Source organism: Paroedura picta, chromosome 11 (genome assembly GCF_049243985.1).
Source record: "Paroedura picta isolate Pp20150507F chromosome 11, Ppicta_v3.0, whole genome shotgun sequence".
Classification (NCBI taxonomy): Eukaryota; Metazoa; Chordata; class Lepidosauria; order Squamata; family Gekkonidae; genus Paroedura; species Paroedura picta.
In genome coordinates this window covers 65,865,584-65,892,265 of record NC_135379.1, presented here as the reverse complement: position 1 = coordinate 65,892,265, position 26,682 = coordinate 65,865,584, and the positions used below count along the sequence as shown (strand labels likewise).

At 45.6% G+C, this 26,682-nt stretch overlaps 2 protein-coding genes across 8 annotated transcripts in view; both read right to left on the bottom strand.

Moving 5' to 3' along the window:
• The window catches only part of LOC143821057 (uncharacterized), a 42,657-nt gene extending 35,625 nt beyond the window's left edge, over nucleotides 1-7,032 (bottom strand). For 3 of the 4 annotated variants that reach the window (XR_013225650.1, XM_077304634.1, XM_077304636.1), the window contains exons 1-3: nucleotides 6,896-6,997; nucleotides 5,810-5,976; nucleotides 3,914-3,982 (exon numbers count right to left, since the gene is read on the bottom strand). Coding sequence is in view for 3 of the 4 variants with exons in the window: in XM_077304634.1 (XP_077160749.1) it covers nucleotides 3,914-3,982; nucleotides 5,810-5,908 (168 nt within the window). In the remaining variant the exon portion in view is untranslated. The other variant, XM_077304635.1, reaches the window with a different exon arrangement.
• Nucleotides 7,033-8,578: 1,546 nt separating this feature from the next.
• The window catches only part of AHRR (aryl hydrocarbon receptor repressor), a 78,786-nt gene continuing 60,682 nt past the window's right edge, over nucleotides 8,579-26,682 (bottom strand). For 3 of the 4 annotated variants that reach the window (XM_077304629.1, XM_077304630.1, XM_077304628.1), the window contains 4 exons: nucleotides 24,130-24,329; nucleotides 16,243-16,304; nucleotides 14,490-14,616; nucleotides 8,579-12,925 (listed from right to left, as the gene is read on the bottom strand). In XM_077304629.1, the coding sequence (XP_077160744.1) occupies nucleotides 11,833-12,925; nucleotides 14,490-14,616; nucleotides 16,243-16,304; nucleotides 24,130-24,329 (1,482 nt within the window). In that variant the 3' untranslated portion in view covers nucleotides 8,579-11,832. The remainder of the gene's footprint in view (nucleotides 12,926-14,489; nucleotides 14,617-16,242; nucleotides 16,305-24,129; nucleotides 24,330-26,682) is intronic. The other variant, XM_077304631.1, reaches the window with a different exon arrangement.

The following is a 26,682-nucleotide window of genomic DNA, read 5'->3' as shown; positions in this document are numbered from 1 at the left end:
AAATATGGAGAGCTGCTGGCAGTCAGGACCATACAAAGCTAAAATGGCCAACTGGAATGAAATGATCTAAAAAAGGTTTGTATGTTTGAACAACCACATTTCATTTCTGCTGTCGTGATGTTTCTCATTTGTTTCTCATTTGTTGTTCTCAGAGTCTCATTTTCAGCTATCAATTCACACCAACATTTCTGGACTTTTTCAATGTAACAGTTCTGGTATTTCATGACAGCAATCTATGTTTTGTGTGCTCCTGGAAATACAAATAACTTCTGTAGTCCTACACAGGATCAGCTCATAAGGAGAACACTGTTTCTGTAGTCTTTCCACTACTGGATATCAGGAGAGAAAGAGCTGCCAGCCTCCCACATACATCAAAACAATGATGATAGTCAAATAGTTTGGCATGTTCTTTGGAAGCATATTTCAAACGAAGATGTTCACCTCCTGAGATCCCTGCAGTCTTGAAATAGGAAGCAATCTTGACTATTTGTATGACAGTCTTCAGCTGATTTTACAGATGAGGTGCAACACTTCACATCGACCATGCATCCAACTGTCAAAATACTTATTTTGGCAAGACTATCATTATAATTTACGCTGTACCAAGATGAATGGCTTTTCTCTCAATTTGCAGTCAGCATCTTGCAGTGTAACACAGGAAAAACACAATCTGCTCAGGAGCCTTGTTTCTTTCATAGCAGCCATCCACTATAGAAAGGTGGATGATGGAAGCAAGATATGGATGATGGAAGCAAGAAGAAGCCCCCCCCCAAAGGATGGTTTTCATAAGGCACAAATAAGTTGCCACTCCTGGGAGATAATGTATAGTAGTAAACTGCATAATGGCAAGGTAAACCTTTAAAGCCCCTTCTCTGCTTCACCTGCTGGGTATCTAAGAAATTAAGTATCTTGCTCCAATGCTTGGCCAACAGTAGTACTGTCTACCTACCTGTTCCCATCAATCAAAATACAATAAAGACCAGAAAATAATGTTGCAGATCAACAAATTACAGGAAACAGAGGAAAGGTGAGAAAAACCCAATATATGGATGAGTTTTCAGTAACATGAGTTTTGTCCTGCAAATACAGACAAGTCCCACCACAATGTAAGAAGTCAGTACTTTTCTAGTTGTTTTACTAAATTTGCAGAGCATGATAATTACATGTTTATGTAACTGCAAGGTTAAGAAACTCTATAAATATTTGAAAACTTAGAATCATATAGTAATAGAATAATAGAGTTGGAAGGGCCATATAGTCCAACCCCCTGCACTATGCAAGACACTCACATCCCAATCGCTCATCTGCTGTAACCTGCCACCCCTTTGCCTTCACAGAATCAGCCTCTCCGTCAGATGGCTATCTAGCCTCTGTTTAAAAATTTCCAAAGATGGAGAACCCACCACCTTCCGAGGAAGCCTGTTCCATTGAGAAACCGCTTTAATTGTCAGGAGCTTCTTCCGGATGTATAGATGGAATTTTTAAAATTAATTTATCCCATTTGTTCTGTTCTGTCCCTCTGGGGCAAGACAGAACAATTCTGCTCCATCCTCTATATGGCACCCTTTTAAATATTTGAAGATGGTTATCAGATCCAGTCTCAGTCATCTCCTCTCTAGGCTAAACAGACCAAGCTCCCCCAACCTTTCTTCATATGTCTTGGTCTCCAAACTCCTCACCATCTTTGTTGCCCTCCTCTGGACATGTTCCAGTTTGTCAACATCCCTCTTAAATTGGGGTGCCCAAAACTCAACACAGTACTCCGAACCAGAGCATGATCCCGTGATAATCCGTTTGATACAGCCCAAAATCCCATTTGCCTTTTTAGCCACTGAGTCACACTGCTGACTCATGTTCAAAGTATGGTCTACGAAGACTCCTAGATCCTTTTTGCACATGCTGCTGCCAAGATAAGTCTCCCCCCTTATATTGGTGTATTTGGTTTTTCCTACCTAAATGCAGAACTTTACATTAGTCCCTATTGAACTTAATTTTATTAAGTTTAGCCCACTTCTCGAGCCTATTTATTTATTTATTTATTTATTTATTTATTTGATTTGTATGACCGCCGCTCTCGGAAACCGGCTCGCGGCGGTTCACAATGTTTTAATACAAATACAATATATTAACCATTAAAATTCCCCATTAAAACCCCATTAAAATAATGACTGAGTCACAATGATGGCGATTAAAAAACTATTCCCGTACAGGCCCACTGGATGAGCAGAAGGGAACGGATGGATAATTGGGCATAGGGTGGAACAATCTGGGGAACCAGGTCAGTCTAGTACTGGCCTCCCCCCTCCGGGGAGAGGGGTCCGATCTTAGCCCCAATACCAAAACCTTGAACCTAATCCGGAAACAAACTGGCAACCAAGATCATCCTGTATTCTGTTGCTGTCTTCAGTTGCGTTTGCTACCCCTCCCAGTTTAGTATTATCTGCAAATTTAATTAGTATCTCCTCTTATTTTGGGACCTCAGAGAATAAGATAATTGTTTAATCTAATCAGGGAATCATTCCTCATAAAAATCATTGCGTCCTTCTGACAATATGCTGGGCCTCTGATTGGCTCTCACTAGGGGAAATGCCTCCAATAGGGTGACAGCACTCCCCACTGAGGGCTAATCACAGCCTCTTCCCTGCCCCATCCTCCTCCTCCTCCATGCTACTTCCCAACATTTAGCATGAGGAGGAAAAATCGACAGGTGGGGAGGTAAGTTGGGGACAGCATCCAGCTTCACTGGATCGCGCACTAGGCTCCCTGCCCTCTGGAAGGCAGGGGATGGCCATCCACATGTGCTCTGCTGCAACCACCCCATGCTTCACGTCTTCCTGGCTGCCAGGAAGGGCTGTCCATGCATGCTCCACTGTGCCATCCCAGGCCCCCAACCTTGTTGCCAGGTACGCCCTGGTCTGCGGAAGTACATCAGACCCCCCTCTGCCTTTTTGTGGCCTGTTTTTAAAACATGTTTTCCTCCTAGTTTAATTATAAATAGGGATGGGCATGAATTTAAACATTCTGATTTGGGGCAGCCTCCAAACAGAATTTCCCCAAACTATCCAGTCTGGATCCCTTTCTCCTGGCTACAGCTTACTGGGGGGTGGGGGGGTGCCCAAGAGGGGTTAAGTGGCTGGCAGTTTGCTTTGCTGGTTGAGTTAATTGGCTCACAGCCCTCACAGCAGATGGGTAGCTTCCATAAAAAAAGATGCTCAAGCTTTAGAGTCTCTAAAGGTTAAGGTTTGGAAGGAAAAAGTGAAGAATATTTTTTCTATTGGATCCTGCTTTCCAAACAAGTCACAAAAAACTATAGCGATGGGGAGATGCTCACTAAGCTTTCAAATTGTGATGGAAGAAACAGCCTGTTAGAACACTGGTTCCATACAATTTAGGACTTTATAAATCTCAAACTCCATGTGGAATTTTGCACAATAATTCTGGTACGAGCTTTCTAGCAACACAACAAACTGAAAGCTAAATCAAGTCAAAACCACTAAACATATTTTTAAGATGCAGGGACCAAATAAAATGTAAGCATTGTAGCTCAAGGCTTTAAACCTACTAAATACCACAGTTCACCTCCATGAGCATCTAATCACTTTTTTTAGGCTGATGTAAGATCTGCCATTTACAGGACATGTAACTTACATATGAAAAACACCATCCTAAACAGCTGAAAGGATGTGAAAACAAACACTGTAATTCACTACCTATTCCAAAGCAACTGTATTTCAGTGGAAGCAATTAGAGGAAGGAAGTTTGATTCTCTGCACCAAATTTTCTAATCTTCTTCCAGTAACATTGTTCTTAACATCAGAAGTTATTTTTAAAGGCTATGTATGCACATGCCATTCAAAAATTAAATAATTTAGAACATAACAATAGAACTCATCTTCAGTCTATTACGAATTACCTTTTTATGCCTCATTCCAGCAAAGTGTGTCTGGAGTATCATAGCGCTCATACATGGAACTTTACAAATCTAAAGTTGAAAGAAATTTGCTGTTATATATTTTGCTAATGTAACTGTTCTGTGAAGATAGCAAACAAACATTAATGAAGTTATGTGCTTACAGACACAGAATATATATAAAACAAATAAATTATTTGTTTGTTACTACTTCTAGCAGCAACTGTAAACCATCATCCCCAATTACTATATTGAGGTAAACTTGTTGGGAACAAAGATCTCCAATAAAACTAGCAGCATTCCAAGAGAAGCAGGACTGCTTTGAGTGTACCACAGGATGCTTTCCTATTATTGTTTCACTGAAATGGTTATCAATTAATTCTGCAGATTCCAGTGCATCTTTCAGTGGCCTTAGAACTGCACATAAATAGTAAGATAAAAATCCTTCATAGTCCATACACACAAAGTAGCATCCCAAGTCACTCTACAGGAGCAGAGTCCCTCCTTTACTCTGCTGGTATGCAGCCATACCAGACATTCCATATAATACCCAATGCTCTCATGCCATTCTCACAGCCTGGGACAAAATTAATTTGCAGAAGGTGCAAAACAGCCTGACTATAAACTTGTGTGCCCAACAAAACAGCAATAGACCAGTGGTGGTCCACAGCTGCCTCCCATCACTACTAATGTCCTATGTACATGTTCCAAAATGTTTTATGTAAACCGCCCAGAGCCGTAGGGAAGGGCGGTATAAAAATCTAAATAAATGAATAATCATAAATAAATAAATAATACATTTTGAAGTACTTGAACAAGTTCCTACAAACTACAATGTAGTAAGTTTGCTAACTCAAATGAGCAAACATGACACCATTTCATAAGATATTAACTTCATAAGCAATTTTGACACTTTAGCTAAAATGAATTCGCAACAGGATTTTTAATTTGAACCCACAGTGGACAAAAGATGTACAGATGCATTTATTTATTTCGGTCAACAACCAGTACAAAATACAAAACAGTAAAACACTATATAAAATTGATTAAAAGTTCCAAAATACTTCCTGTGTTCAATAGATTCATCCTAACCCTCATGCATATTTAGCCAGGCACTTCTACATTTAATTTCTAATTAATTGCATATTTGGCAATAATAATATAGGATAAATTCTTATTTTTATCCAAAAGGAGTTCCTTTAATTTGGCTTGTCTTGAGTCAGTAAAGATGGAATACAGTAAATCCTGACACAATTGGTTATAAATACAGCAATCAAAAATCACATGTTCAGTGTTCTCAATGTTACTGTCCTGGCATAAACATATTCGTGGAGTGGAAGCTTATTATATTTTCCCTCTACCCATGCTGAAGGGAGAGCATTAAAGCGTAATAATGTAAATGCCCTTCTAAATCCAGAGTTGTCAATATTAGAAAGATAAGAGCATAAGAGAGGTGTCATACAGTGGCTTAATTTATCCAAATCATGCTGTCTTTCCACATTCTGTATTCTTTGCTTTACCCATTCTTTGGCACAGTTAAAACCCAGAGAGCAGAAATTGTTGGGATAGACCATAAAATCCTAACTTCCTGTTAATGGCCTGTACCCATGGAGCATGTATTATTCACCACTAATCTAATTTCAATTAACAGCTATCAAATGTCCCCCCCCCCAAGATTCACCCCACCTCTGCAGATGGAGACACACAGAAACTAATGATTTTTAGCTGATGTGGGTTGATATATTTTTAGCTTGTTTTAAATTGCTAAATATTTAATGCATTATTGATTTTAATGGTATGAACAGGAGTATACCAGGACAGGCAGTATGTATATAATAAATATAAAATAAAAGTAAAAACTTTCTTCCTCACAACAAAACTGTTATACTCTGAACCCACCTCACAGTAATATATCTTGCTGCCTGGTTTCTCAAGTTCTGGTTCCTCTGGCTCTGATTCCTCAGGCTCTGATTTCTCGGCCTCAGTTTGGGTGCTCATTTTGAAAAATGTGTTCTTTTCACTGTTCAATCAAAAGCACTTTTTAAAAACGACAACTGGGTTCAAACCTGTCAAGAGATAATGTCACGTTTTGTAAAGGTCTGAGCACTGCAGATTGTTATTTACTAACCATCATTAATTAACATGGCACTGAACAAGGAATTTCCAATCTAAATTTTGACTAGGGGAGAGGGAATACTGAAAGACTATCAAGGAACCAGCCTGTACCTTGAACGTGATCTGGCTTCCAATCCAAAAGTCCAGGCAATCTGGAGAGTCACCGTTTGGTGACATCGAGCACACAACTACACAAGGGCAAAATGCTTGAGAGCAAAGCCATTGCTATAGTGCAGGGGTAGTCAAACTGCGGCCCTCCAGATGTCCATGGACTACAATTCCCAGGAGCCCCCTGCCAGCGTTCGCTGGCAGGGGTCTCCTGGGAATTGTAGTCCATGGACATCTGGAGGGCCGCAGTTTGACTACCCCTGCTATAGTGCATGAACCATCCTAGACAGATATAAGCCAGACTGCAGGGCACGACTTATACCACAGATCAGCCCCAGCAAGTGTTTCCAATACCGAGGATCAATCCCCAGGGCAAACACCAAACGGAAGCTCTCCAGATGTCCGTGGACTACTGCGACCATAAGGCCCTGTCAACCCTGCCCTAGGAGCCTCGCCCGGGTAACGCGCCGTCATTCACACGCGTTCCAAAGCGGGTCAAGGAATCCCACTCCCGAGGCCTACGTAACGTGTGAACCGCTCGGCTTCTCCGCACCACAGGGAGCAAAGAAGAGCCTCGGGACACGAGGGCTCAACATGGCGGGAAGGGACTCCAAGGGGGGCGACGCAGGCGCGCGCACACCCCCGCACACGGAGGACTGCGGGGCCGACCGGCGAGACGGAGTCGCCCAACACCGCGGACTGAGCCAACCGAAGTGCCGCCCCCCGGAAAAACCGGCGCGGGAAAGAAACCGGAGCAAATACCGGGAGGAGGAGACGCCGCCGCCCCCGTCACGGCCAGCCCCACAAAGCCCCCCCCCCCCCAACGTTCCTTTTCTTCAGCCCCTCTAACGGCCGCTGCATCCGGGCCACTTACGGAGCCTGCGCACGCTCCCAGGCCGTCCAGCCAATCCGGGGACGGAGAGCGCGACAGAGTCAGCCAATGAGCGGCGTCGAGGCGTGGAAAACAATACCAGCCTGAGGCGCGCGGAAAGTCGTGACGAAGTGGGCGGGGAAAAGGGAGAGTGAAGCGAGCGCCTGGATCTGAGGTGGCGCTTGCAAGTTGCCAACCTCCAGGTGCGGCCTGGGGATCTCCCGGCATCGCAGTTCATCTTCAAACTAGAGCTCAGTTCCCCTGGGGGAAATGGATGCTTTGGAGCAGGGGTAGTCAAGCCGCTGCCCTCTAGATGTACATGGACTATAATTCCCATGTGCCCCTGCCAGGGGGGCTGCCTAGGGGCTGATCTACAATGAAGATGACCTGTAATTCCAGGAGCTCTCCAGGCCCCACCTGGAGGTTGGCTACCCCTGGGTTGGAAATATTCCTCGAGTTTTGGAGGTGGGACTTCAAAATCGTACAATGCCTCAGAGTCCAGCCTTCGAGGAGGCCGCCTGTGCGCTTCCCCCTAGCTCCAAAAGCACACCTAGCGCCCGTTGTATTTACAAGTACGACGGGCTTGGTCCCTAGCCTTATATGTTATATATGTATATAGCCATATATAATATATATGTATTTATATTCTGAGGTTTGGCTTCATGCATTTGGTGGAGTGGTCTCCAACCCACTTCCCAACCTGATGCTACCATAAATTGGCTAAAAGGTGGTAGAAGATTTTGTGGGGCGGGGGCTTACCATCTAGTCTTAGACCAGAGGAGTTTTGGATAGGATTGCATTTAACACAACTACTTCACTGAAATGGGGTTAAAAGATCTTGGAAGAAGATAGGGAGGGGATGAAATCGTAGTTAGTGAGTAAGAGGAGAGTGAAAAGAGATCATGTAGAACAGTGGTCCCCAATCCCCGGTCCGGAGACCGGGACCGGGCCACGGCTCCTCCTCGTCCTCCTCCCCGGCTGCTGCCTCTGGGGCTGCCCTGCCACTCTGCTGCTGGCTCACCTTTGGTGCTCTCCAGTGGCCGCCATGGCTGAGCCTCCCCCTTGACATAACACTGCACAGCTGCTGCTGGCAGCGACCCCCCAGCAGGCGGCGGGAAGTCAGGGGCACTGGCGGGAAAGCAAGTGGAGCAGGGGCTCAGGCAGCGGCGATGTCCCTCAGCAAAAGACTACCCCCGCCCCGGGGCCTCAGTAAAATTGTCAAGCGTTGACTGGTCCCCGGTGACAAAAAGGTTGGGGACCACTGATCTAGAAGGACAGAAAACTTGAGTATAACTTTAAAATGTCTGCTTGGAATGGAGGGACCCAACCGAATAGATGGTTGTCAATGCATTTGCCTCCTGCTGCCACTGCTTTGATTGTTTTTTGTCTCTTTCAGGTTTTTTTTGTTCCTTTTTTTGCTGAGTTTACACTTTAATAATGCAATTATCTTTACTGCTTCATACACTTTTATTGCATTTTTAATACTAGAAACTGCCTCAAGAACGTAGGCCATTAAAGTTTTAAATAAATTTAAAAATAAAGTCTAAACAGAAAGCAGGAAGAGAAGGAAACAATTCTATACAGAATATTTATTAAGAAATGCTGAATTTTACATTTACAAATAGCAGCTGAGTACAAATTGAAATTATAGTGAGAAACCTTTACAAAAAATATTCAATAGTGCAATTGTTTAGTCAAATGGACAACAATGCTGTAACCTAGTTCAATTAGATTTTTTCCTTTTCAGAAGTCTTTTTTAAAAATTGTAACCTTAGCTTGTTCTTGATAGGGATTTTCAGGGCACTGCGACTGTAGAAACAATCACACCTCAGAATAACTGTTTTGTCTTTTACCATTTCTGCTTGATTCAATACCTTCAATTGCACATTGGAGGTAATATTATAAATTATACCTTTTTATGTGCAAGCTGGTATTTTATCAAATAGCCAAGTTTAAAACCATCTGAACTGTAAACAGAGATATTTTCAGAAACCTGTTTTCTATCTCACGTTAATATTGTCGGACCACTTAACGATGAGATTTAAAGTCGAGGAGCAACTTGACAGTTTATTGGTAAAACTGATTAAGCTAAAACATTACTTTATCCTTATTGTTTCTGACTGTACTGCTATTAAACAGTGTTACTACTTGTTTTCCCCTTGGCAGCAGAATTGTCACTGTAAGTTCTCCCTGAAGACCTTTCTGGATGCTCTTTTTTTATAGTGATCCTAAGCAATTTATTCACTTGGGGTTTCTCCCAGCAAACTGTCCTTAAGATTGCAGTCAAAGTATACTTTTCATGAGATTCCTCTCCAAATTGGCAACACATTGTAGCAGTTGGGCAATACTCAATGTTAAAAGTTGGATTTTCCAGAATGCAAACACCACAAGAATGAAATATGATATATATTGCTCATCAGATGGCTTCACCAACCTAATGGTGCAATTTTAAGTTAAAATATGAATGGAAAGCAAAGCTTACAATATAAAAAGCAGGAGAGGAGCTAGAGGAGATAACTTTTGTGACGGTTTACTCTTAAGGTTGATGCTCCCTCTCCAGGGTGCAAAGCATCTTGCTTTTGGTGCCTGTCCTATAGCCTGAAGGAACAGCAGAGCCCTGGCTGCTCCTGACAATGAGGAATTGTGAGGGCCATTCCGCACAATGACCAATGTTGCTAAATGTTTGCAGTATACAGAAAAGCTATATTTAATAGTGGAATTTTGTCATTCCGCAGACCTTCAATTCTAGTGGAATATTTTGAAGTCCCAGTAGCGGTCTATTAATTCCCCACAGGTTTCCGGTCTCACCGGAATCACAACAAAGGGGGCAATATTTTTCCGCTCTTCTTCCCGCCCCTGGCCATCAATCAAACAGAACTGCCAATGAACTGTTGTGTTTGTGCCTTTTTCGCTGGCGTAGGAGCTGGCGCTTAATCATTTACACACTTTTCAAGTAAACTCCCCCTTCCGATGGGTGTAATTTCTGGCCGAAATTACAGGCAGTGTCGAACAGAGGACTGTGCTTGGAAACTTTAAAGAAAATTGTAGAAGGGAGCTTTGTTTTACTGTTAAGCATTTCTGTGGAGGGACTTCAGCCAAAGAAGCCTCGCTTATTAGTTGCTTTCGCCAGTTTAAGGGGGGGAAATGGCGATTGCATCTTCGGAAGCTCGGGGGCAAGAGCTAGGGAGGGACATTCTTTCTACCACTATTTTGAGAATGCACATGCCTTTTGCTGATGTGTTGCGGCTTGTGCTCTGAAGTATAGTGGTTTTTTTCGGGGGGAAATCCACTTTCCTGGATTTTCCCCTGAGCGCTATAAAATTCCGATTGTTGCTGGAGTTTGGCAGGACTTTTGCGGTTTGTTTACGATGTCATGCGGAATGTTAATAGCGTTTACAAAAGGTAAGACTTCACCAACCTAATGGAACGTTAATAACGTTTACAAAAGGTAAGACTTCGGCTACATTTAAGTTGTACGGAATGGCCCTGAGAATTGTGAGCAGAGACAATAAATGACACTGTGGAGCTCTTCACTGTGTCTCTGCAGCTTGTGCTGAGCCAGCAGCGCATATGAACGTTAAGATGCCGTTGCATTCTTCACCATAAGGCAATTTTTGGTGGGAAATATATAGGGTATGGGGTCTTCAACCTGGTTCCTTTGGGCACCATTGTACCTACTAAGTATTTTTAGAAGGTGAGTGAGGCCAGGTGGGATTTTCCCAGTGAGGCTTCTGATCTGGCAATTACAGATTTCTTTATCTTTTTTAGCTGTGCAGGTGTTTTTAAACATCGTTTTGGCACAAAGAGCTTCATTGTGTGACTAAGATCAGCTGTACCAGCCGTTTTATGGCTGGCTCTGCTTCCTGTGGAAGCCACTTTGTGGCTGCGCCCACCATTCTGTGTCAGATCCTAGTCCAACAGTCTATCGGCTGCACCATTCTGAGTTGCATACCGAACATCTATACTTATAGTCACCTGTTGTTGGCCGTTACTTGTCTCGTGCTTTTTGCATGATCGTTGCTTTCTTTCTTTCTTACCTAGCAGACCTTTCCATGACAGTTGGGCAGACTGAAACTGCTGCCTCCCAGTCCCTGGGATCTTAGCCAGGAACTCCCTGTCTTGGGTCTTCTCCTGATGTTCGCCTTTCCCTGTCTCTGCCCTTCTGTTCCAATGTAGCATTCCTTGTACTCATGAGGCTATGAAAAAAGAGAAATATGGGGAGAGAGAGAGAGAGGCATGCCTGTTGTTAGAGATGCCAACTCGGGTTTGGGAAACACCTGGAGATATAGGTGTGGAGCCTGAGGAAAGCAGGTTTTGAGGCGCAGGGGAACCTCATTGGTATATAGTGCCATGGAGTTTCCCGTGGAAGCTGCCATTCCCTCCAGGGGAATTGAGCTCAGAAGATGGCAACCCTATCTATTGTGCCCCTAGGGTTCATAGTACATTTTAATGTGTTTAATTAAGCCACTACTCATCCTGTTGATTAAATTCTTGAACTAACTGGCTACCATAGGTGATTTGGCTACCACTGACCAAGCAAAACAAATTATTGTTTAGTTTTCTATAATCTTCTTTCCCTTTCAAAAAATGTTCCAGTTACCCTTGTTGGGTTAGTAGAAATTGTATCTGCAAAGTATCACAGCACGGTTTAGTAAAATTAAGGGCACTTCTATATACTCTGTTTTGTGGGTGATGTGCGCCCAGAGTGCTGGTTACCCACAATTCATGCGTTCAACAAGGCACGACACTGCTCAGCAACAGGACATACCTGTTGTCCTTTTGCTGCACTACTGATGCTGTGAGCAACATCTGTACGCATTCTAACACCCTACACAGTTTGTGAAAATGTACAGCCCATTATTTTATGAGGCTGTGACCCAAATACATTTTCAGAGAAAGCAGCTTGGACTCCATTCTGACCACTGCCAGATACAGGTGGAGAAGCTAAGGGTTCATGCTTGACTGCTGGGATAAAGCTGGAATTCTTAAACTCATAGTGTGTCTTCAGGGCCTGGGTATTTAGCTCTCTCTCGTCTACAAAATTAGTATTAAAAAATGTATTACAGCAATATGTTCCTTGTACACCCTCCATAGTTTCTATACAGATGGGGTTCTGAGGTCCCAGTGGAATTGTCTCCTTGTAATGCGCACCTTTGCTGGATCCGCGTCTACTGATGCTGTTGGTGTGGTGCATCACCAGGCGTTGCCAGTTATATGGTGAGTAAACCCAACGCCTTGGACTTTGGCTCAGCGACGACTGTTCGCTGAAATCCATTTCTGTTTTGAGATGGACCCTAGTAGGGAAATGACTTGAGGGCTTCTTTGCCACACTCTTTTCATCTATCCACACCCGGCTTGGGGAAATGGCATAACTATTTGCTACATTTTCAGAATCTGAATCATATTCAGTTTTGATTGGCATGTTCTGAGGGCTGTACAGTGCTTCTGGAGATACTAGTGGACATGGCGGTTTCGTGCCCTCTGCTGAATGGCCATCTGCTAGGTATTGCTGCAACTGCAGATGAGGCTGGCAATTTTCTGTGCCTCCCCAGTGTGACGGACAGGCAGCCGATAAACCAAAGAGCCGCTGGTCTCTGCTGTAGAACGGTCTCAGAGTTTTGTTTGGGCACATATTCTCGTTGTGCTGCCCTCTAGCACAGGAATTCGATGGGTTCCTTGAAGTCCATGTGCCTTTGGCATTGCAGCTGTGCTGAACACCAAAAAGTGGTCCATTAGAACTGACATAATCTTGCGAACTAAAGCATTTGTCATCATCTGTGTGTGGTTCAAACTTGACTTTTATGCAGTCCTGTTCCTTTTTCATTGTGGTCCACTTGTGGTGCTTCATCACTTCCAGTACATCCCTGTTCCCCTTCAGGCTTGCCATACTGTTCGGCATCTTCTGACGATTGCCTCCTTCCCTTTCAACAAAAGTATAAAAACAAATCAGCCAAGAAGAAAATATTTTCTACGTGTTAAAAAGAGGAAGAAGAAAAACCACAGATTAAAGAGGAGAGGAAGAAAAACTAGCACGTGATTGGGAAGAGCAGCTTTACAACTTTTTAGAAAACAAAAATAATTTACTGATCATTATACATCCGGCATTTATATTCAGGTGTAAATTGCACAGCATCAATTCATTCAACACAACATGTTTTTGATTCTCTGAAGTGCATATCCTCTTTCCCAATTACAAAAATTAAAATTACTTGAATTAAGTATATTCCTGTGGTTTATTCTGGGCACCTGAAGGATACAATCTCTTCATAGGAGTGTTTAATTTTTAGCTATAGTGGTTATGAAACCAGTGTAGATCTATGTTCCATTAATTTGTCCAGCCTTGGTTTTTTTCACGTCACAACTGCATTTTGCAGTAGTGAATCTCCCAAGTTACCTGTTGTGTAAAGATCCGTCCTGAACATGGTGCCAGTCGGTTTCATTGGGTGATCCTAAGATTGGGGGCTAAGAGATCAATTTCCTTCTTTACTCACTGTGCAATCCTAAAATCATTGTCCTGAGAGTAAGCTGTATTGAGTGGGTTGCCATAGGTTTCTGAGTACACTTGCACAGCTAGCTGTCTTTTCTCTAAATGAAAAAGCCTCAGATGTTAGACTTTCTTCATAAGGAAAATGCGTGAATTCCTTGATCAAGTTGTAAGGCCTCTAGTGTCCCTCTCCTCTGTTTGCCCATAGCCCTTTTCTGGTTGGATCAACAAAGCATTCTGAACACACCATGAGATTTAGACTGCCATTTTGCTTCTCATATTAGACTCCCTTCTAATAAGTTCATATTTGGAATTTGCCCTTTTCACTTCCATTCCATGTCCCATTGAATCTTTCATGATCTTTTTATTATCTCAAGATCTCTTACTTGGGAAACCACAGACTGTGTAGCTCTCATCACCCTATTTGCATGATGAATTGTTTCCCTGCAGGAAAGCAGGATGCCTTGTGTGCAAGGCCCAATGTGGTGACAACAGGGGGAGCTAGAACTGCAGAGAGGAAATGGCCTACATCAATTCTCATTTATTTCTATTCCACTTTTCAAAAACTGGCTCTAAGTGGCTGTCAGTTAGGAAAAGCAGCACACAAAACAATATGAATATAATCCACATAACTTCACATTACTAATAACAAAATAATCCAAAGCAGTAAATTATAATGTTCAGATAACCAGGGCAAGAAGAATTTACCAGAATAAACAAGGTCTTTATGTCAACCATGACTGCACCAGGTGAACTTTATGTTTTACAGATAGACCCTACAGCAGTTTACTGCCTGTCTTTCCTTAGACAGATATGAATAGCAATTATAGGCAGGTCTTCTTCAAGTGGTTGTGCAGCCTTGAGTTCAACAAGCCAACCCAATGTCTGACTGTGGCCCAGGAGTGCCTCTGGAATGGAGAACGGTCACACTTTTGACGTACATGAGGATGCCATATTAGTAGGTTTCCTTTTTAAAGCTTCCCTGTTTTGAGTATACTCACTTGGGGGCCTGCTGCAGGGCAGAGGCATAGCTGGAAGGACCATTTTTATGACCAAGTTGGGCATTTGCTTGTATCCAAACCCAGTGATCTTCGGTTGCTGGCCATTTTATCATCTCTTTAGGCTTTCCTAGAAAATTTGAAAAAAAAATGAAGGCTGGTGGAAAACATTTTACCTAACTGTACTAGAATTTGATTCTGGTGGATAGCCATGTTGTTCTGAAGCAACAGCACAGAATTTGAGTCCAACGCTACCTTTAAGACCGACAGAGTTGATTCTGGGTATAAGTTTTGCGTGCACGCACACATCTTCAAATAACAAGTTAGCTTGTTGGACTTAAAGGTACCCCTGGACGGAAACTTTGTTCTGTATTATTGTTTTTTGGGTATTTCTCTAGGCTACGAGGATGTTGTGGCGTGTACAAAAATGGAAGTCCCTGTACAGAGTCTGCAGGATAGACCAAATTATGTTTTCTGCTGGTGGAAAATACTTTCATCAGTGCAAAAGAAGGTGCCGGACCCACGATGCTCCTCACAGAACTTCTGGAGGGACTTATCCATCTCCCTCTTTCACCTTGGGCATAGTTTCAAGGGCATGGCAGGCTGCAGTAGAAGAGAGAATTGGAGAAGTTTGTTTCTCTGAATGCTGCTCTACTGGCTCTGGTGAGGTTCCACCCTTTAGATGCAGCTAATTCACATAATAACTAGTTCATTTAAATGTAGCTAATTCCCATGCTGTAACATCCTCATGTTGCCCAGCCAGGTTCTATGAGAGGTGGGGTGAGTTCCCAGCCAGGAACTTAGTTCCCAAGGACATGTGCTTCCAATGCAGGTCTGGATGGTGGTGCTTGGGGAGAAGGGAGCTTCAGTCCCTGTCCCCCCCCCCCCATTTTCTTGACTTGAACTGTTCCTCAGGAGTTTCCCTGCGAGGCATAGATAAGTAGCTCTCTAGGGTCCTTGCTGATCAGCAAATTGGCGTGGGGGACAGAAGTCCCTTCTCCCTACATGCTGATTAGAATTGGGCCCATGTGACCCAGGAATTATTCCCTGTGGGGAAATTCAAGCACATACATATAGAACTCAGAAAGACTGATCTTGCATTCTTATTTTCCTTGCTTGTAAGTTCCTGTTTCTCTGGGGTGGGGTAGGGTGGGGTGGGGTGGGGTGGGGTGGGGGGTGTCTTTTCCATACAAGTTTTGCTCCCTTTCTCAACTTTTTTACTGTTGAGAAACCCCTGAAACATTCTTCAGGCTTCAAAAACTCCAGAAGTGGTGTGATAATGCAGAATATGGTTGGGAAGCAGAGCTGTGGACATGCCAACTCAGGGCCCCTTCCCATCCCATCCCACCCCCATCACTGACCATTTTGGGATGAAGGGAGGCAGGTCAACTTTGCCACATATAGTCATATCACACGATAAATGATTAACAAATTTAAAAGATTTTAAAAATTAACTAACTCCCACCCATTCAGGAAACCCTTCCAGGACTATCCAGAAACCCCAGAGTTTCATGAAACCCTGGTTGAGAAAGTTTAAATCTGCAGGGAGGTATTCCGGACATATAGTCCAGATTGAGAAATTCCCAGAGATTTGAGGGGTAGAGCTTGGGGAAGGTAGTGTTTGAGAAAGGGTAGGACCACAGATCGATATAATGCCATAGACACCACACTTTCTACTGAACTGTGCTTAAAAAATACACTGAAGCAAAAATCAAAGGCAGAATTTTTAAAAACTATACAGATGAAAAAAACATACCTTCTAGCAAATTGTTTCTTCCATAGAAATCAGCCACATGCTGTCCTGAAATAGCCATTGGACTGCAAAAATGAGATGAGAAAGCTGCTTAATAAATTATTTATGTACTACATAGCTCAGACAACTGAGAGCATGTGGAGAAAGCTGCTGGGGAGTGCTGCTGCTGATGACCAGGTGAGACTATTGTTGTGCTGAGTGAGGTGATTGCTGGGAGGATTAAAAAGGGCTGCTCCTTACCAGAGGCCCCAGCCGAAGGGCGCGAGACAAAGGGCTCATGGCCTGCGGCTCTTAGCCTGGGGTTCTTGGCCTAGCAATTAGAATCAGTAGATTATATTTCCCTAGTAGTTGCACTGCCTACAAGTTACAATGGACCTCCAGGACACTCATCCCATCATCTGCAGTGAGTGTGACATGATTGCCTTCCTCCCAAAAGACAAGATGGACTACATCTGCCCCAAGTGTAAACTGGGAAGACTTTTGGAGGAAAGGATTAGGGGCTTAGAAGAGAGATTACTCTGACCCAAATTAAGAAAGCGGAGGGGTTCATAGACCGGAGCTGTGCAACTCGGAATAAAGAGGATACAACCAGTCTTGAAGAGGATAAGGGGATTGATCTCATTATGGAACCTCTGCAGACAGTTAGGAAAAAGACTCAACGGCGAAGGGCGAGACAGTTCTCGGGGCCTTTGGAGCTCCAGAATAGATTTCAGGCCCTTGCAGAGGAGGTGCAAGGGTCAACAAGGGAAGAGGTCCCAAAACAAACTCTAAGACAAAGGGAAGAGGCCACGGGGATAGAAAGAAATGGAGTTGAGAAGAAAAGAAAAAGGAGAGTACTGGTAATTGGAGACTCCCTGCTAAGAGGAATGGATTGCCATGTGGCTGAGCCTGACCCCCTAACCCGAGAGGTGTGTTGCTTGCCAGGGGCGAAAATTAAAGATGTTTCAGAACGGCTGCCCAAACTCCTCAAATCTACAGATCGCTACCCATTTGTGATGGTCCATGTGGGTACGAATGACATGTCCGTGAATACCATCGCTCCTGTTAAAACAGACTATCAAGATCTAGGCAGGAAGCTCAAGCAAATGGGGGCACAAGTGGTATTCTCTTCAATCTTGCCTGTCAAGGGAAGAGGAATGTGTTGGGAGAGGAAGATAATGGAGGTGAATCAGTGGCTGCGTAGTTGGTGCCGGCAGGAGAGATTTGGTTTCTGGGACCATGGGATAGGCTTTCTTGAGGAAGGCCTACAAGCACCTGATGGACTGCACTTATCAAAGCTGGGGAAGAATGTGTTTGGCAGGAACCTGGGGAGATACATCAGGAGAGCTTTAAATTGAAGCCATAAGTGGAAGGAGACGTTCAACATAGGGAGTGTAAGGAAGGAGACCGATCGGGGGCACCCCAACCAGGAAGGCCAGCTCATAGGGAACCAAAAGTAAAAGGATTCAGATGTCTTTATACTAACGCCCGAAGCATGGGCAATAAGAAGGAAGAGCTGGAACTTCTCATGCTGATGGAAAGCTATGATCTAGTAGGCATCACAGAAACTTGGTGGAATGATTCTCGTGACTGGAATGTAATGGTGGATAGATATGAACTGTTCAGAAAAAAAAGAATAGATCGAAGAGGTGGAGAAGTGGCACTGTATGTGAGGAAACCTGTCAGGAAATTCTAGTGAAGGAGAGTATGTCTACAGTGGAAAGCATCTGGGTGAAAATAAGCGAGGGGAAAACAAACAGTGTGGTGGTTAGTGTCTGCTACCGACCACCTGACCAATGAGAGGATGTGGATGCTGCACTTTGTGAGCAGCTTGAGAAAATATCCAAGCGTGTCATCATGGGTGACTTCAATTTCCCAGATGTGTGCTGGGAAACAAACTGTGAAGTGTCCTCAGTCATGCCACTTTCTGACCTGCCTGGCTGACAATTTCATTTATCAAATGGTAGATGAACCCATAAGAGGTTCAGCCATACTGGACTTAATACTGACCAACAGGCAAGAGTTGGTGGATGAGGTGAAGGAGGTGGGGACAGACGTGGATGTTGGATTTTTGTAGGGCAAACTTTAATGAACTCTGAAACATGATGAGTGTCATACCATGGACGAGAATGCTGGAAGGGAAGGGAGCATGTGAAGGGTGGGCGCTACTCAAACAAGAGTTATTGCATGCTCAATCAATGACTATCCCAGAAAGACGAAAACACTGCAGGAGCTCTAAGATGCCTGTTTGGATGAACAGAGAACTTCAAGAGGAACTAAAAAAGAAAACGGAAATGTTCAGGAAATGGAGGGAAGGACGGAGCTCTAAAGAAGAGTACCTACAGGTTACTAGGCACTGTCAATCATCAGAAAGGCCAAAGCTGAGAGTGAGCTAAGATTGGCCAGGGAAGCCCACTGTAACAAGAAAAGATTTTTCAGTTATGTGAGGAGCAAACGTAAAGTAAAGGAGGCAATAGGCCCACTGTTGGGTGCAGATGGACAAACTCTAACGGAGGATGCAGAGAAAGCAGAAAGGTTCAGCACCTATTTTACATCTGTTTTTCCCCACAGGTCAAAGGGTTAAGGCACATCTAGAGATTGCAGTGGCCAAGGGATAGTGACTGGGTGGCAGGTTGACATGGACAGAGATGTTGTCGAGAGGCATTTAGCTGCACTGGATGAGTTCAAATCCCCTGGGCCGGATGAAATGCACCCGAGAGTGCTCAAAGAACTTTCCAGAACTTGCAGAACCCTTGTCCATCATCTTCGGGACCTCTTTAAGGACTGGGGATGTCCCGGAGGACTGGAAGAGAGCAAACATTATTATGATCTTCAAAAAAGGGAGGAAGGATGACCCAGGAAACTTCAGACCAGTGAGTCTGACCTCTGTTGTGGTCAAGATAATGGAGCAGATATTAAAGGGAGCGATCTGCAAACATCTGGAGGACAATTTGGTGATCCAAGGAAGTCAGCATGGATTTATCTCCAACAGGTCCTGTCAGACCAACCTGGTTTCCTTTTTTGACCACGTGACAGATTTGCTGGATCGTGGAAATTCGGTTGATGCCGTTTACTTGGATTTTAGTAGAGCTTTTGATAAGGTTCCCCATGATGTTCTGATGGATAGATTGAAGGACTGCAATCTGGATTTTCAGATAGTTCGGTGGATAGGGAATTGGTTAGAGAACCGCACTCAAAGAGTTGTTGTCAATGGTGTTTCATCAGACTGGAGAGAGGTGAGTAGCGGGGTACCTCAGGGCTCGGTGCTCGGTCCGGTACTTTTTAACATATTTGTTAATGATCTAGATGAGGGGGCGGAAGGACTACTCATCAAGTTTGCAGATGACACCAAATTGGGAGGACTGGCAAATACTCCAGAAGATAGAGACAGAGTTCAATGAGATCTGAACACAATGGGAAAATGGGCAAATGAGAACAAGATGTAATTTAATAAAGATAAGTGTAAAGTTCTGCATCTGGGTCAGAAAAATGAAAAACATGCCTACTGGATGGGGGATACGCTTCTAGGTAACTCTGTGTGTGAACAAGACCTTGGGGTACTTGTGGATTCTAAACTAAACATGAGCAGGCAGTGTGCTGCAGCGGTAAAAAAGGTGAATGCCATTTTAGGCTGTATCAACAGGGGCATCACATCAAAATCACAAGATGTCATAGTCCCATTGTATACGGCACTGGTCAGACCACACCTGCAGTACTGTGTGCAGTTCTGGAGGCCTCACTTCAAGAAGGACGTAGATAAAAATTGAAAGGGTACAGAGGAGAGCGACGAGGATGATCTGGGGCCAAGGGACCAAGCCCTATGAAGATAGGTTGAGGGGCTTGGGAATGTTCAGCCTGGAGAAAAGGAGGTTGAGAGGAGACATGATAGCCCTCTTTAAGTATTTGAAAGATTGTCATTTGGAGGAGGGCAGGATGCTGTTCCCATTGGCTGCAGAGGAAAGGGCACGCAGTAATGGGTTTAAACTACAAGTACAATGATATAGGCTAGATATCAGGAAGGGTTGGACTAGATGGCCTGTATGGGTCCTTCCAACTCTATGATTCTATGATTCTATTCTGTAAATACAACGGGCACTAGAAATGGTGGATTGGAGAGTGTCCTTGGTGGTTGGGTGTTTCTGGTAGTGGTATTGTAGGTGTTTGGGCAGAATGGATGCCAGAGGTTCAGGTAAGTAAAGATATAGTTTGTTGGAATGTGTAGTAGTGTTCCATCTCGTAATCTCCCTGTCTGTCCTGCCCTCCATGCTTCCTTCCTTTGTATGTCTCCTGTCTTTCTTGTTCTCTCTGCCTAGATCTCTCCATCTGTGTGTCTGTCTCTGCCTTTCTGTCCTCCTTCCATCTATCTCTCCAGGCAGCCTTCCAGGCATGTCTTTAGCTCCTGTCGGCCATCCATCACTCTGTCCTCGAACTGTCTAACTCTCAGTCAGGGGGAGGGGAGAGAGGGAGGGGTTGAAGGGACGGGGAAGGAACGTAGCATGGAGTTCTGGGTACTTGGGGTAGTTTCCTGGAGCCGCGGGGTGTCCCTGTGTTATTTGCGCAGCGAGTTGAGGCGGGTGGTAAGCGAGGGGCTTCGGGCGGGGGGGGAGGGGGGAAGCGTCAGAGATCTGTCTGCTGTCTTTCCCCCCCCGTCTCTTTCTGCCTCTCTGCCTCTCTCTTTCTCTCTCTACCTTTCTTTCCTCCATGTGTCTGTTCATCTACCCATGCATCCACGATTACCTTTATTTCAGTCATCTATCCTTGCTGTCTCTCTCTGGTAGCTGTCTTACTTTCGGGGGGGGGGGAGACAAGGGGGGGAAAGGACGTGTAATGGAGTGCTTTGGACCTCAGGGCGTTCCCTGGAGGCGCGGTGTTAGTGGTTAGGTATGTTGGCGGAGCATCAAGGCGGGCGGACGGCGAGCAGCTTTGGGGAGGGGGTGGGGAAGTCCAACAGTGAGCGCTTATGTGCGGCATGTTGGGCACGTTGCTGGGCGGGCCTGCCAAATGCTGGCCGTGCCGCAAAGAAGGGGCATAATGGACCGTGGGATTGGGGAGAGGTGTAGGTCTCAGAGCGGTCCCTGCAAGGATTCTGGTGTCAGTGGTGCTTACGGGGTAACAACAGGGCGGTCTGCTGGACTCAATGTCGGCATGGAGTTGGTGGGGCATTTCTGGGCGGCAATGGCGGGCAGGAGAAGGCGTTGGCGGCGGTTGCTCTGTGGCGCAGCGTTTTGCACGGCAGGGAGGAATAGCTCTGATTGGTCCTGCAGCGTCCTGGGGTGGAGTTGGTCCGCGTCACATTTGTGGGATTTTTGCTGGCGACTGGCTGTGGAGACAAGGGCTGTCAGTGGTCAGATAGGCCAATCGGGAGCCTCTGCCATCAGGTTGACGGCGTAGGGAAGAGCTGTTGTTGGAGGGGTCAGGAGGCGCAAAGCGCCTCCCGCTAGTGTCAAAAAGCTGTCAGTGGGCCTTTGGCTTTAAGAGTGGCAGCGGAGGCAAGGGGGGGGTGGAGGGGTCGGGAGGCGCGAGACTCTCAAAATGCAGTCAGTGGGCAGAGGGGCCAATCGGGAGCCACTTTGCAGCTCCTGATTGGCCCCTCTGCTATCAGTCCGTGGCCAAGGGGACAATCCGCGCGGCTCCCGATTGGCCCCTTAGCCCCGGACTGTCACTCAGAGGGGCCAATCGGGAGCCACTTTGCGGCTCCCGATTGGCCCCCCTCAAGTTTTTATCACGGACCCGCCCCACCCCTTTCTCCACCCACAGAGCCCTTAATGCTTTATTTATACCGCTCCCGCGGAGCAGTTACAGATGTAGGTGTAATGTGCAGATGACTTCTGGCAACTCCTGTAAGGGACTTTCAAGGCAAGTGAGAAACAGAGGTGATTTGCAGTGGTCTTCCTCTGCAGAGCCTTCCTTGGTGGTCACCCATCCAAGTATTGACCCTGCTTAGTCTCCAATATCTGACAAAGATACATTGTACTGATTTCCCTCCCAATAAATTACTGTACAGTTAAGAATCTGTTCAAGAGTATTGGAAAGGAAAATGTCAGATGTACAAAGAAGAAATGAAGGGCAGCAAGAGACAACTGTGGACAGGATAGCAAGGTCAGCATTTTCTCTCTTCTGTAAAGCATCATTCTCCAGATTGCTACTCTCTGGGTAATTTCCTCCTTCTTCTCGGAAGTGTCATCCTCAGGCTCCCTTCCGCTCTCTCAGCTAGAGATTTAGTTAGGAGGACACTATCTCTGTCTCTCCTCTTTATGTTGATTCCTAAAGAAATCTTTATCTACTCTTTAATCAGGTCGACTGCCCTTGCCATGTTAGTTACTCTGCCCACCCCCAGTTACAAAAACAAACAAAAAGACCCTTTATTGCCACCATGGTCCTATTCAAAAAAACGCTGAGCATGTTAGACAGCATGTTCCTACAATATGTCCTAGAATTGGAAGGGGCCTTATCGCCCCCTATCTGAATGTGGGAAGTGTGTGCTGGGGCTTCCCCAACAGATTGATATCTACTGCTTTTGCTTGAAGACCTTCAGTGAAGGAGAGCCGCTACTCGCAAGTAATTGTCTCCATCGCTGAACTACTCTTACAATTTATTGTAATGCTCAACTGAGTTCTCTCCTCCTGTAATTGAAGCCTATCAGATCTGTTCTTGCCCTTCGGAGTAGCAGAGAGGAAGTCTTTTCCCTGTTCCAAGTGACAGAACTTTAAGAGTCTGAAGACCGTGTGTGTTAGGGAAGCTCCTTTCATCACATCTAAATAAATTAAATAAATAAATAAATAAATAAATGACCAAGCAAAGCAGATTCATTGTTATCAGATTAGTGGTCCAGTCAATATATACTTGGTGGTTATGGCAGGTTGCAGGTGTGGACTTGTTTTCAGTTTGTTATACTTTGCCATTCTCAGACTGAAGGCAGCTAACAAAAAGCCAACATACTAAAACTACACAACACAAAGCATCCAAAATCCCCACAAACATACCCAGCCACCAATAGAATGGTTCTTATTAACTGGCCCAGAATGCTCTTTCACTCGAAACGTCTAGCATGTGTTACAGACCCTGTGGTTGTTAAGGGGTTTTCATACTGATGCGGCTTGTGGACCACAATAACGAAAAAAGAGCGATCCACACCCTCCTCTGGTAACTGAACATGCACATCACTCATACCGCATGTGTGCAGATCACAAGCCACTTAAGCGTGAGGGTCCCCTTAGATATCGGCGTACTGCGCTTGTACATTCTGCCAAGGATCAAGAAATGTTTTAAGTGGCGCAGCCGGTTGCTTCCAAAGTCCCAGCTATCCCGGGAAAGAGGGCCCGCTGTTCCTTGTGCAGCACAAATAACAGCAGCAGTTGTGCTCTGCTAGGCCCCTGCAGGCTCCGGTGCTGCGGGCTCCGCCAATCCTTAAACCGGGCCTGTCCTTTACAACAACAGCAGCAGCAGGGGGGGAAAGTGCAAGGAAGACTCACCAGGCTGTTTACCTCCGTATGCAAAGAAGTGGGTTCAATACGATTGAAATAGCAAAACAGAGGACATTAAGAATTTCTGAAAACGCAAATTCTCAACGCGTCAAATTGGGACGGGGAGAAGCAAAACTCATCATTCCTGTTGAGCTGAGCTCACTGATATTTCAGCAGATGTACACTTGTCCGGCCCAGACTGGTCTGATCTAATGGCAATCTCAGGTTGGCGATGCCAGCCACAGCCAGGGGGAAGGGAGGTGGGGGCTGCTTCGCAGAGGCAGGCAATGTCAAACCACTTATGAAGGTCTCGCCTTGAAAACCCTGCTGGGTGGCCATACATTTTAGCCGGCATGACGGCACCTTCTACCCCTCCACGTAAAGATTTAGTTCTTTTAAATTAAAAAAAATCCTCAGTGAAGTATTTAAAAAAAACATTTGTTCTTACTTTGGATATGTTGTGGCAGCATTATCAGGCCTGCATTTTGTTTTCATGAGAAGGCTTTTTAACTTCATGTCAGTCGCAGAAGGCAGCAGAACAGGTACAACCATGCAGAATAAGGACAACGGCGGAGCGAATGCCTCCCCAGAGGGAGATTTCTTCCTTTGACCATAGAGAAATTTGAGTTTACCTTGAAACTGCATTGTCTGAAAAAAGTAAAATACAAAAGTTCTCAAATGCTCATTGTCCAATAAGCAGATAATACCCACAAATCATAATACTTGTTTGTTTGTTTGTTTTATTAAATTTCTAGCCTGCCACTCCCATGAAGGCTCGTGGCACGTTACAGAAAAGTGCATAAAATCCCCAATAAAATTACCCCCTAAAACAATCCCACTAATCCATAAAATACTATCCATGCTCTGCTGGAACTGCGTCTCGAGCTCATCATTCACTTTCTTATCTTCTTCCCCTGTTCTGAAATGAGGAGTTGACCTGTGGTCTCCAATGACAAGGCGGCCAGTATGTTCTTTCTCCCCAGCACCCGTCAGTCTCAAGGACTTTTGCTTGCTTTCTCCATTGCCCAAGTCAGCTGCCTCCCAACTGCCAGATCCAAGATCTGGGGAAGCCGCTCACTTCACTCCATGGGCGGCCTCCAGCGGCGACTCCTTGGCGGTGCCCACCCTCCTGTGCGAGGCGCCCGAGACCACAGCCCCTCCGAGGACCACTTTCGCCCTTCTGGAAAAGGCAGCCACGTTGCACGACGCATGCGCGGGAGAATACCGCCATAGATCCTTGTTTGAGATTCTGCAGGCTCTCGACCGCAGAAGGAGTCTTCAAAACACTCCCTCATGCAGCGCACAAAGCAGTCCTAATTCCGAACTTTGGTGGGGGCGTACTTGTAGACGCTGATGAACCGCTTGGCCGCCTCGCCTTCCATGCAGTCTCCCGCGAACCGCACCCAATCGGCATCATCCCTGAAAGTGTGGCCGTACTCCACCATGAAGCCTTGAAGCTGGATCAGGAACCCATGGAATTTGTTAGGCTCCCCGTTGAAGCGGATGCGGAAATACCAACGCAGTTGAGCCTCCAGCCCCTTAGGCGCCCCGGGCGCCGCAGGCTCAGCCGGCTGGATCGGGGCCGGAGACTGATTTGGCGCCGCAGCGGCCACCGGGGGTTGAGCCGGCAGCACTTGAGCTTGGGCCTGGGGTGCCACCACCATTGCTCCTGCCGCTGCACCCGCCGCCACAGTCCTCTCACGCACTAGGGCCCTCACCGCCGCCACAGCCTCCGCCGCCGTTTCGCACCGCAGCATGGGACATTCCAATTCTTCCAGGAAGAATCGGGCCTCTCTCTGCACGTCCTCTTCATCTGTCGCCTCATCTGCCACGGCCTCCAGCCAACCTTTCATGCAGTCCATCCGGTCCCGCAGTTCCATGTTCTCCAGGAGAAGGGCCGTCTCCTGGTCAGGAACCCCACGGCGCAGTTCATGGCCCCAGGCCGTGCTGCGATGGTCATCATACTTGGAGCGTCTCCAACAATCGTTGACGTGCCTCTCCAGGTAATAATCCTGGCTCGGACTCTCCAGAGCCCGAGCCACTCCTGACCAGCTGTTGGCCCGGAGGGATGTCCGGGGACAGGCCCCTAAGGGGATGCCTTCGCCGAAGCCACCACTGGCCGCTGCTCTTGTAGTGGTTCCAGTCCCGGTACCAGCCTGGGTCCCCACCGCAGCAGCCACCGTCTGTGTGTTAGGTCAGGCATCCCCGTCCTGGCCAAACATTTTGAAGTAGAAGAATAATGGAAGAATCAACTGTCAAGAGCAGACAAACTAACAACTTGCTTCTGGGTTAATAGAAAGCTTTATTGATAGCAGATCAGCACACCTCAATGATCATAGTCAATTCTGTTCGACACAAGTCAAACAAGCACTTTTACATTTTCTCTTTCCCGCCCAAAGTTACACAGTTCCCAGGGAGTAGGAGCCCCCCTCCCACAGGTGCCAGTCTGGGCGCCTCTCCAAACGATCGCCAGGCCCTCTCGGCCTTGGGTGTTAGAAGCAGTTCCTCTCCTACAGATAACATAGATACAAAAATATGTGCAGAGTCTAAATCATAGCTAAGCAAAGCAGACAGCAAAGCAGACAGCTTAGGGTTACAGAAAGGTTCTCCAAACAGCACACATGAGTCCAAGATGGAGTCACAGAAATCATGGCAGGTGTCAGCGCAACAGATCCTGACAGGCGACAGTATACAGCCTTGCCGAACTCCTTTCTCAATTTTGAACCCATCAGTGATTCCATGCCCGGTTCTCACTGTTGCTTCTTGACCTCCATATAGGTTTCTCAAGAGACAAATAAGATGCTCTGGTATTCCCATCTCTTTAAGAACTTGCCACAATTTGTTGTGCTCCACACAATCAAAGGCTTTAGCATAGTCAATGAAGCAGAAGTAGACGTTCTTCTGGAACTCCCTAGCTTTCTCCAGGATCCAGCATATGTTCGCAGTTTCATCTCTAGTTCCTCTGCCTCTTCGAAATCCTGCCTGTACTTCTGGAAATGTA